Source organism: Daucus carota, chromosome 3 (genome assembly GCF_001625215.2).
Source record: "Daucus carota subsp. sativus chromosome 3, DH1 v3.0, whole genome shotgun sequence".
Lineage (NCBI taxonomy): Eukaryota > Viridiplantae > Streptophyta > Magnoliopsida > Apiales > Apiaceae > Daucus > Daucus carota.
Window position 1 is genome coordinate 39,814,216 of NC_030383.2, and position 12,183 is coordinate 39,826,398.

At 32.7% G+C, this 12,183-nt stretch overlaps 1 protein-coding gene across 1 annotated transcript; it reads left to right on the plus strand.

The window, feature by feature from the left end:
- The first annotated feature begins 1,556 nt into the window (after positions 1-1,556).
- LOC108212457 (binding partner of ACD11 1) lies at positions 1,557-4,957 on the plus strand. The gene is made up of 5 exons (XM_064090742.1): positions 1,557-1,735; positions 2,353-2,456; positions 2,584-2,659; positions 3,916-3,999; positions 4,098-4,957. The coding sequence occupies exons 1-5, from the start codon at positions 1,730-1,732 to the stop codon at positions 4,803-4,805; spliced, it is 978 nt and encodes a 325-aa protein (XP_063946812.1). The 5' UTR covers positions 1,557-1,729; the 3' UTR covers positions 4,806-4,957.
- The last annotated feature ends 7,226 nt before the right edge of the window (positions 4,958-12,183 follow it).

Sequence of the window (12,183 nt, forward strand, 5' to 3'; positions counted from 1 at the left end):
TTCACATCATCCCACAATAACTAGCCAGGTTATTGTTTTCCCCGCAGGTTTCGATGATTAAGGGTTTCATGATTCACAGGGGAATTTTTTAATCATTGATTCCTTAATTTTATATTATATACGACTTATAAATTAATTTATATATTAATTTTGATTAAATCGATTTCTCATAGACGGGATTGACTAAATAGAAATCACTTATGTCCTCTAGTGGTTTTACATTTGGAACAGATAACTTGGCACACATTTTATAATTTTCAGAAATTTTTATTGATTTTTTTTTTCAAAATCAAGTTATGCATTCTTATACACAATTTAAAATATATGTCAAAGTAATAAAAAAAATTGTATAAAATTACTAGAACCGTGGGAAGACAGAATATTGATTTTATTAAATTTATTGAACATGTAAAATTTGTATTGTACCGATTAAAATAATTGTTTATATTTTAAAGTACATTTTTCAATTATTTTAGATGTGTTGACTAAATTATTAGTCAACGAGCAATTTTCATGAAAACCAATAACTTTTTACATGTAATGTTTATCTATGAACCTTTTTTCCATTAATTAAGAATTTCAATTCATTCAAGTTGTTCTTGACAATTATCCCTCCGTCCCATTTTAGTTGTCACATTTCTTTTTTTGTTGGTCAAATTAACTAATTTTTGACCAAAGATTGAAAGTCACTCTTTCATTAATTTAAAAAACTGAAAATTACATCTTAAAGTAGATTAAAAGTTATTTTCGGTGGCATATTTTTTTTATTTTTCAATTGATAAAATATTAATAAATTTTGATCAATTGAACCGGTACGAAACCAAATGTGACAACTAAAATGGGACGGAGAGAGTATTATATAAGGTTTTTTGGCAATCCGATAACCTCCTCATTTAAAATATTGTTATTTTAGTTTAAAAGGGTCCTAACTCATTTAAAATAACAAATAAATATTAAAAAAATATATGTCATGTTTTGATTAATGAAAATAAATGTGTATATGGGAGTCCATTTTATTTATAAATAAAAATACTCCTTCTATTTCCCTCATTTCTTTACGTTACTTTTTGACACGTTGTTCAACACTCATTTAAAGTATAGTTTCATAATATATTTTTAAATTTTTTTTTGTTATGAATAAATATTTGATATATAAATTTTTATTAAAAAAAAAATTGAAAAAATATTATGAAATTATACTTTATGGGAGTCTCAAAATGCGTGCAATCAGTGAACGTAAATAACTGAGAGGGACGGAGGGAGTAACCAATAACAACTCAACACATATTTCTTTTGGAAATTTAGTGTTACAAATAAGTTCGAATTTTTACTATTTTTATAAATTGCGTAAATCATGGAAAAAAAGATTATTAGATTATCCTTTCTCCTAACAACATCGTATTTCATTAAATTAAAAAAAAATCTTACTTAAATGTTTCCGAGAATTGTAAATCACAAAACGAAATCAAAATCTGACAGAGCGAGTGAAGATATAATCGGGTAGACGTTTAAACACCGGCTTCACTCTGCATCAAGTTTGGATCTCTCTCTCTCTCTCTCCCTGGGTAACGCTCATTTCTCGACGGCTTCACTCTGTTTCTCTTTATTCATACGTATTGAATACATACATTGGCATGTATATGCATACAGGTACTTATTGTTCATCTCTCCTGAGCGTCCGTTTCTTCTAACCCTTGTGTATCTTCCATCAATTCCCGCCTCTCTCTCAATGTCGGTGAGTTTCCTTTATTTATTACTCCTAGTAAATTAACATCTCTCTTTTTTTATAACAACGAATGCATGTCTGTGTATCATTGTCATTTTTATCCATAAAGCTAGTCCTCTGTTGTTAGATTTCGACGCCTGCTTATATCATTTTTCATTTCTTATGTCTTTAGCATAATTTATTGCAACCCGTCTCATTTTAACTATGTTTGACTTTTTAATATGTGTAAGGATAGTGAGACGAATAAAAATAATACTTACATTTGACACAATTTTAATTTTTTCATAACTTTTATTAATATAAATTTAATAAAAAGTATTTTCCCTGAGTTGAGTTGTATACACAGATGGAGAGGCACATAGTTTTGATGCTCTTATAAGATATAGTTTGATAACTTATTTTTAGGAATTTTTTTCGAATAAAAAAAATTCAACTATTAAATTTTTATTTAGAAAAAGAAAATCTCAAAAATAAATTATAAAATCATATTTTATAGAAGTATTAAAGTGCGTGCCAAATAGTGAACGTATAATTTTAAATGGGACGGAGGGAGTGATTATGCTTAGTTATGATTAAAAATATGTGTAAAAAAGTGAGTTGTAAAATAAGTTTTTGATGTGCTTTAGGTGAGATCAGTGTCCGTTAACAATGTCTCCTTAAGTGCTTCTGAGAATGATATCAAGGAGTTCTTCTCATTCTCTGGTGAAATCGAATGTATTGATTGGCAAAGGTTAGTTGGTCATAATAGTTTCGGTTATCTTGTTTGCGCATGGTCTTATCTTTAGCCTCGTACGAGTTAAATTCTCTTATGAGTGGAAGTAACAGGATGACTCTCTAATCAGTTTCTAATTCATTAGTGACACCGAGCGTTCTCAAATTGCATATGTCACTTTTAAAGATGCTCAGGGTGCGGAGAAAGCAGTGCTACTTTCGGTATGTTGAATTGATATATGTACTTATAATCTCATTTAGACATGTGTTGTAACTGTTTCTACAACAAGCAACAAGTATGTACAACTTTGTTCAATTAGCCGACAACAAAGAAATGTCACCTGGTTTTGACACTGGAGGGATATTCCTCACTAAACATTGATCAACGGTGTGCTGTATGGAGCTTCACTGTTGTACTTCAGGTGCCATGCACAGAGAGAAAAGACACCAACTATGCGCTATTGGCCACTATACTCACTTGATAGCTAAATACACATGTCTCTTCCAAAACATAAACACATTCATATTTGTGTGTACTTAAAAGATTTGTAGCATAGTAATTTCATCTAGTTCTGGTGTGCAATAATAGTTGTTGCTGGTCTTCCTCGCAGTAATCTGTTGGATTGATTAGTGGAGAAGGTTCCCTGAAGTATTGTTATTATGGTTGGTTGTAGATACTTTATAGAAATCACTCTGTGAGGTTCTAGTTGTTTGTTAGGCAGGTAAAAGGGCTGCTCTTATTGTCAATATCCCACAACTTGTTTGAAATCGTCAACATAAAACTAAGTCCGGACTTTTAAATATAAATATGTAGGTCGTCTTTTCCAAGCTGTTTCCATTCTTATTCATCCGAAGTTCAATGTGTATCATTATTGTATTATGCATTATTTAATGTATATATTAATACAGGTAAGATAATATTGTTTCTCTTTTATGCGTACCATATGGTCTAGTGAGGGTCTGTTTGTTTCATACTTCCTGGTTTGGTTTCATTAACGTTGTCCTGTTTAGGGTCCCATCAAGCACAACCTCTAGTAGAGTTTTTTCTCATGCATGTAGGAAGACTTTAGTGGAAATACAGTTTCTTAAAATCTACCATTAAAATCTACCATTAAACCTCTGGTGATTACTGTTTTCTTAGGTCATATATATCTCTGAATCGGTTATCTGACATAAGATGTTCATGATGGTTTCATTTGGCCCCCAGTCATTCTTATTACTCCCTCTACTGTACAATCATCAATGAGATCAGTTTACGAATTAGAAAAACAATCCACTTGGAATCGGTAGTAGTACATAATGCCGCAATGTCATTAAGTCTGATATCGCAATTTTATTTTTGTTATTAGTTTTTGCTGAATCTCTAACCAAGGTGTAAAATGTATATAAACCAAGGTGTAAAAATGATTTTACAATATGTGTAATGTACTTTTTCCTTTTTGTATCATGAGTATGTCACACTGCCTTGTTATCTTCAGGGAGCAACGATCGTTGATCAGACTGTCACTATTGATCTGGCACCCGATTACAATTTGCCGCTAAGTGCTCCAGCAGCTCCCATTGTATTCACCTTTTAAGCAATATTCTTTCTGTCAACTATGTTTTCTTTTCTAATGTTCTTTGTTATAGTTTATTTGACCATAATGTTCAACCTTTACAGGAAACAGAGAACCAAAATGTAGGTGAGACTCCAATGGTTGTCCAAAAAGCAGAGGATGTTGTCAGTGGCATGTTAGCCAGGGGCTTCACCTTGGGAAAAGACGCACTTAACAGAGCGAAGTCCTTTGATGAGAGACACCGGCTCACTTCCAGTGCTTCAGCCAGAGTTGCTTCCTTTGACCAAAAGATAGGGCTTACTCGGAGATTTAGCACAGGGGCAACAATGATGAATGATAGAGTGAAAGCAATAGACCAGAAGCTTCAGGTTTCTGAGAAGACCAGGACAGCTTTTACTACTGCACAGCAGAAAGTTAATAGTGCTGGATCTACCATTATGAAGAATCGTTACTTGCTGACAGGAACTTCCTGGGTAGTTGGTGCTTTTAGTAGGGTTACAAAGGCTGCAGGAGAAGTGGGGCAGAAGACAAAAGCGAAATTGTCAAGAGACGAGGGAAAGAAAGAGGCTGTTGGCTCGGGCCAAGTCCCTGGTACCGACTCCGTTGAAGGTGCTTCTGCCAGTCTTCCTCAAAATGAAAACTTAAGTGGAGTTACAAAGGCTTTAGAGGAAGTGGAGCAGAAGACAAAAGAAAAGATGTCTGAACACGAGGAACGAAAAGTGGCAGATGGCTCTGGCCAAGTCCCCACTACACACTCTGCTGAAGCTGCTTCTGCCAGTCTCCCTCTAAAAGAAAACCTGAACAGTGCTTGATCCTTTACTCTTTGAAATCAAATGCAGATGAATGCTGTGCTGGATATACAGTCATAAAGATTAGTTTCCCGGAGCATCAGTTATGCTTCTCAAGTGATATCATTATTTCTTTATTTTGTTTATCAATTGATGGTTTGGATACGGTTTCTATATGCTGGTTATAATAATTTTTGAACAAAATTGACTAGCCTCACAAGTAAGGAGTCACGGAAATAAGTCATATAGTTGCATCGTTTACTTCGAAGGTTAGCGTACGGATTGTTTAACAAGAAAAAGATACGGTAGAGACACTATCCTTGGCAACCATTGTCTATGGCTCTATGCCCCCAAAGATTCTGCTTTTTATCGGTCTTTTTTTTTTTTTTTTTTTTTTTGAAAATGAGAATGAATCTCAACAATATGAATCAGCAGTTCACCGTGATAATTCTTTCATTCAAGAAAGCTTATTATCTAACCGTCGGACATGCAAGATGACCGGGGAAATTTAGACAATAAAACTTTAATGTCCGAAAAGAAAAACCCGTCTTCTTCCAAGAATCCTGAGAATAAAAGATAGAAAACAAGAATAATATAAGTCGACATATATAACACATTATATATATTATAAAAATAAAAGATAATATATCCAATAATTAATTAATATTAAAATCACGTGTATATTGCATGAGCTGATCACAAAATTCCCACAATTATGATAACTCATAATTGAGACAATTAAGCTCTTAATTAAGGTACAATTAATAAAATATTAACGCCCTTAATTAAGACACAATTAACGTCATCAATTAAGGCCAATTAACACCTCAAATAAGGCACAATTAACTCCATCAATTATGGAGCACAAATTACGCCCTCAATTAAGAGGCACAATTAACGCCTTCATTAAGGCACAATGAAGCGCCTTCCTTTTTGAAACCGGATCGCATGCTGATCCTGGAACTACCGTCGCCATCGTCACACTCGGCCACCAAAATGGTATATAGATTTAAATGCATTCAACAAGATTCAAAATTCAAATAACCCATAAATGGTACAAATAGATTTAAATGCATTCATTTATAAGATTCAAAATTTGAATCTTTTAATTAATCTTCTAATTACTACATAAAAGTTCAAATTAAAGTATGAAGAGAAAATTCAAATTTTAAAACCAAATAAATTAAAAGAGTCAACTAGCCATTCACAAAAACTAAAATTAAGACCTACATTTACTACTATTAAAATCAAATAAATTCCAAATTTTCAAATCTAAACTAAAATCATGCAACAAAATAAGTCAATCAGAATAATCTAATATCAAAGCACGCGCTAATTAAGCGCCATTACACCACCTTCACCGTCACCGTGCAAGAACCGGAAAAACGCAAACATTCATCATGTACACTAACGAAAACTAAAAATCGAAAATGCGAATCCAAAACTCAAAAATGTAACTAATCATGTGATATAAAAATGATTACATATACCCAATCTCCTCCGAATCAGACAAAATAGATCAAGAAATGACAAAATAGGATACAAACACATACACTAATAGATTCAAGCACACCACACCATTATACTTAATCATGAAAATTATGAGCCACATATAATAATATATACTGTGAATCCATAAATAATCACATAACCATAATAATGAAGTTTTATGTATTGGAAAGATCGCACCTTGTCGAAAAGACTAAAAGCTTCTTGAAACTCGACAATCTTATTTGGAGGAATGGCGCGACCGGGATTGTTAAGCATGATCCGACTAACAATAGATCGTATACGATCATTGTCATTCCCACTCCACACGAAGTCATAACATGGTAACTTGATGAAGAATTGATCTTCACACGGCGTAATCGGATACCAACTCACCGCTTTGGGATCAAACACGTCATCATAATTGGTAGAAAAATCGAAACTGGCTTGACTAGCCTCTTGACTAACATAATTGGTTTTCCTGAATGCTCTCTGGTTGCAACTCCTTTCATGTTCTTTTGTAACAAAAAAATACCTGGCTTCTCAATCATTATATTTTGGTACTACATACAACTGAACCAATTATTACGACGAACCCGAAGCAACACAAGCTTGACTCCATTGGCTTCTTTACAAACAAGAATGATGAAAATGTAGTCATGGACTCGAAGGGGGAATTTTGTTATTGCTTTTTATCGGTCTTTGAAATCATTCCATCAACAATATCAGCCTATTGATATTCGCTCGTGAGTCAGAGTATCTTGTTTTGAGTCAAACACATCATCAGTATGCAAGAGAGTGCACAGTGAGGTTAATGGTTTTGTTCCAGAAGCAACTTCTTTATTTACTATTTTACGGTAGATAAGATGGTTGATGCCTTTACATGTGTAGGGAGGAAACGAGGATCTCAGTTGCCAAAAGGATTCTCGTCTCCTCTAAATAGAACAGCTCTAATATCCAATCAGAACGGATTTTTTTATTTATAATAGATTGACAACTCTCTCATTATGAGTCAATTTATTGATGAGTCAGTTTAGGATCGGGGATTTATGAAACCCCATTGCAACGCCAATGACCTCTCTTGAAAGGGCTATAGTGATTTTCTCATGCAGGTACAGAAGGCCATATTTTGAGTGCTGAGAGAAATATTGTGAGCCAAGTACTGAGAGTTAAACACTTAATAAAATTCTGAGGACTAGTGAGATAGTAAAATGATAAATATGTGCGCATGAGTGAGTGCAAACATATTTTGAAATTGAGAAGAGTGAAACACTTGTGAGGTACACAAAACAATATTTGTTATCGAACACATTCAAGTTGTTGGCAGAATTGACAGAAACAACAATGGCTCATTCCATGTATAGTTGATGATTCTTTGAATCAACTGTCTTCACAGACATTGAGGAGGACTTAGGCCTTCGCCATAATTTAACCCTTTGTTTAACCTCCAAGAGCAAATAACTTCGAATCGTTAATTGGATAAGCTGCTTAGTGATTGGCAACTTGTGGACCATGATTCAGATTTATTTGATGAGTCTGTATGGACAGGGAATATCAGGTTTAGTGGGGTTTTAGTTTGGTTATAAATTTATAATATCAGGTTTGGTCTGGTTTTAGCTTGGTTCATTGAATCGATTTTCGGATATTTGGGTTGGGTTTTTGTTCGTTACTTAAAACCAAATATATAGCAAATTCAATTGGTTTCCAAAAAGAAAAACCAGTAATCAAATCAGAAAAATTGGGTTCGGTAAAAATCATTCATATCAATTCGGTGGATAGAAAATTATGTAGTTCACCAAGTAATAGAAATCTTGAGAGCAACTCCAACCATGAAAAATCTTTAGTTAAAAACTGAGTTAGTATACCAAAAATAAAAATATTAGATATTTCGTGAAAATATCACACTCCAACCATACTCCCCTCTTGTCTATAATTTTAACCAATCCTCTATGGATAACTATATTTGTCAAACCACTACAGATTTGTAGCAAATATCACGTCATCAGTTACTATATTAAAATAATACATTCTATATATAACAACTTGAAATAATAATAACATGGTATATTTATAATATAATTAATCAATGTAGTCAGTACAATCGAAACAATATATGTTACAAGTTCGGCAAATGTTACCCAATGTCTTACGAGTTCGATAGAGTCAAACCCCATCATAGATCCTCTAATAAAAAATGTTCTAAAAAGCGCATTAAGCGGCCGTCTAGACAGAATCAAGACCTAAAACGCTTAGATTTTATACTAAGCGGGCGATTAAGCGTTTTTAAAAATTAAACAGATTATTAAGCGGATTAAGCAGTCATTAAGCAGCGGTCAAAATGATATTGACTACTAATTTTTAATTGTAAAATATATTTTTGATAATATAACTATAATTATGTTAAAAATTAAATACACACACACACACACACACACAGATATATATATATATATATATATATATATATATATATATATATATATTTATTAAAATATTAAAAAATTAAATTCTTACCACGACATGATTTTATTTTTAAATATATTAATACTATAACTAAATATTTAATTATATATTATTAACCCGTTTACGCTTAAAATTCGGCTAAAACATTCGATTTACCGCTTAAATCCATCCGACGCTTAGAACCGATTTGGATTTTTTAAGAACCGGGCTAATAAATAGGGCCTTTACTCAAGTATCGGATCATATTATTTTTAGGTTTTCCAAATTTGGGTCCGAGATCATTTTATTTGGATATAAACCGATCTCGAGTATTTGAAATCCAGATCTGAACTGAATATGATATAGTATCGTATTTTCTATTTTTTAACCGGGTAGTTTCTTTTTTTTTTGAAAAACAAATGATTTTATTAACAGAAATCACTCATCGGAACCCATCCAGCCGGGACAAACCCCCAAACTGTCAACTACAATCTGATTGTGAAACAAAGAACGAGCTACCGTTTTGTTTTCAGATCGCTTAACACATAGAATATTTAAATTCTTTAAGTAATACAAAGTAATATCGAGCAATCCAACTTACATCACCTATGAAACTAGTAGCATCACAATTGACCTTCACATAAGCATCATCTGTAACTCATCGTTCAGAACTATCAGTTGTATCAACTGATATTGGAGCAACAAGAACTCCCAAAATATGAACAATTTTTTGGTGTGAAAGGTGAGCTTTTGCGATATCCACCGTCATCCCAGAATCGATGCGAGTCTTACAGATCACCCAAGATATCCTATGAATACTTTTTAGAGAAACCTCCGACAATGATACGAAAACACACACACAAAACACAAAACATGACATACTAACATCCCAAAAATATGGGCACGGCCTTGATAACAAGGTACTCAACAAGATCTTACAGATCTTGGTTTATTGAAAACTGAAATACAGAACAGAGGATGTGAGAGCGAAAATGATTAATCGATGAAGGGATGAAAATTGAGAAGATGGAGAAGTGGTGGCTAGATACGGAAGTCGACTCTCAAAACAGGGGAGGCAGAGAGAAAACCCTAATTTTTCTCACTCGCAACTCTTAAAAGTATTGACTCCGTGTAATACAAATGGCAACGTCAATGAAATCATCCGTAACCGGGTAGTTTCTGATCCATTAAATATGAGCCGAATATGATCCACTAACATTAAATATCACTATTATTTTAATTATTCCAATAATTATCGTTTAGTCTAAATAAACATAATATATAACAAGTTTAAATTAAAACTTACAATTACACGTAGGTATATATAATTATTATTATATATATAGGGGAGGGTTCTGGTACAAACTTACAAACTTTTTTTGTTCAACACATATATAACTTGAGTTCAACATTTTTTTAACATATTTTGTTGAACATTGATTAAAATAGTGGTGGAGAAGTACATAAACCAATTTTTAAATGTAAGAACTAAGGTAAACATGTTATTTAACTAATATTTATGTTTCTAGACCCTACCCAAACCCCAGAGGTATAGTTTAAACATCTTTTTAGATATATTCAACACAATGATAATTAGTGTTCAACACCCGATGTTGAACCCCAGTTATAAATGTGTTGAAAACGCGATTTATTTATGCGTTTTTTTTTAAAATTGTGATGTTTTTTGACAAATTTTCAACATGGATACTTTATATAACTAAGGATTAACACCATGGGAGAATAAAAAAAAGTTTGTAAGTTTGTAACTTAAAAAAGTTTTTATTTGATTCTATCCCTATATATATATATATAGAGTGGTGCTCGAGTACATACCTGCTTAAATACAAACTGCGAACCACAGGCCCAAGTCCACTAGTTTTGTGATCGGCCCAAACAAATTATCAACTGCCCATCCACTAAAAATTTAAATTCTTACCGACAATACATACAGTTACAATCAATTCAGTTACAGCGGCACTAATTACACACGCATTCTACCATCTTCTCTCCCACTAAAATCACCTGATACCAACACTCAGTCTAGCACAAATCTATAATTTGTGCTTGAAACAGTGCTAAAAAACGCTTCAAATACGTCGATACTAAAGTAATTACAAGAAATCGAAGTGAAGAAACTGGTGATCTGAAGCTGCTCATCTTCTACAGTGCAAAAAATCACTTCGAACTCGAAAAAAGGTATGTTAATCTTCGCTATTACTTAAAATCAACTATAATATTTAGAATAAATGTCTATTAACTTTTGCATGTTACTGATTTTGTGATTTCTAGGGTTTTTTTATAATATTTTGTTATTGTTGCTGATTTGCAGCTCCACATGTCAAAGGATCCACTAATTACAGAGTTTTTGACTATTCAAGCAAAAATTATGGATAAAACTGGAAAAGGTATGTAAACTTAGGGTTTTAGATTTTTTTCTGGATTTTTCTTATAATGTTACTATTTTTGCATAAATTATGATTTAATGATTGTGTTATACTAGTTTAGACTGATTTTCGTATACTAATATTGTTATACTGATTTACACTGATTTTTGCATAAAATAATGTTACTATCTTGATTGTGTTATACTGATTTGATTTTGTTATACTAATTTACACTGATTTTTGCATAAAATAATGTTACTATCTGGATTGTGTTATACTGTTTTTCTATTTTTCTTATACCGATTTTCTTGAACTTGAACTATGTTGCCGGTATAAACCTAGAAAACTAGTGATTTGACTCCATTGTTTTACTTAGGGTTTTGCTCTGTTACTGTGTTGGTGATTGCAAAAAGTACTGTGAAGTAGTTTAGTTATAAATAGATGCTGCAGTATTACAAAACTAGTGATTTGACTCCATTGTTTTACTTAGGGTTTTGCTCTGTTACTGTGTTGGTGATTGCAAAAAGTACTGTGAAGTAGTTTAGTTATAAATAGATGCTGCAGTATTACAAAAAGTAGTTTTAACAGACAAACTGAGAGTATTGTTTGTTATTGCTCTGTTGCTGTGTTCGTGCTTGGCTGTAGTTGTTGTCGTTTTACTGCAAAAAGTAATTTGGAGACTGTAGTTTGTACAATGTTGTTATAGATGTAACATTATGATTTTGAGAACGGTATTTTATTGATATTTACAAACAGATTGTAGTTTTTAGCTGTTGGTTGTCTTAGTGATTGCCCATAGATAAACTGAGACGGTTGTCAACTGCATTTGACATCATTGTGTATATACCTCTCTGTATACCCCTGCTTAAACTCACTCTGTACCTCTATAAACCATACTCTCTTTTTGCAGGTTGCACATCAACACCTCGGAGAAGTCCAAGACTCCAACCAGCACCTGATCAAGACACTATAATGGCAAACAGTGATGATGATTTTCAACAAAGTGCTCCTACAATTATTATGAAATCAAAAACTAGAATCAAGACATCTGCAAAAAGACCTCCAGAAAATCCTACTACTGATGTTGT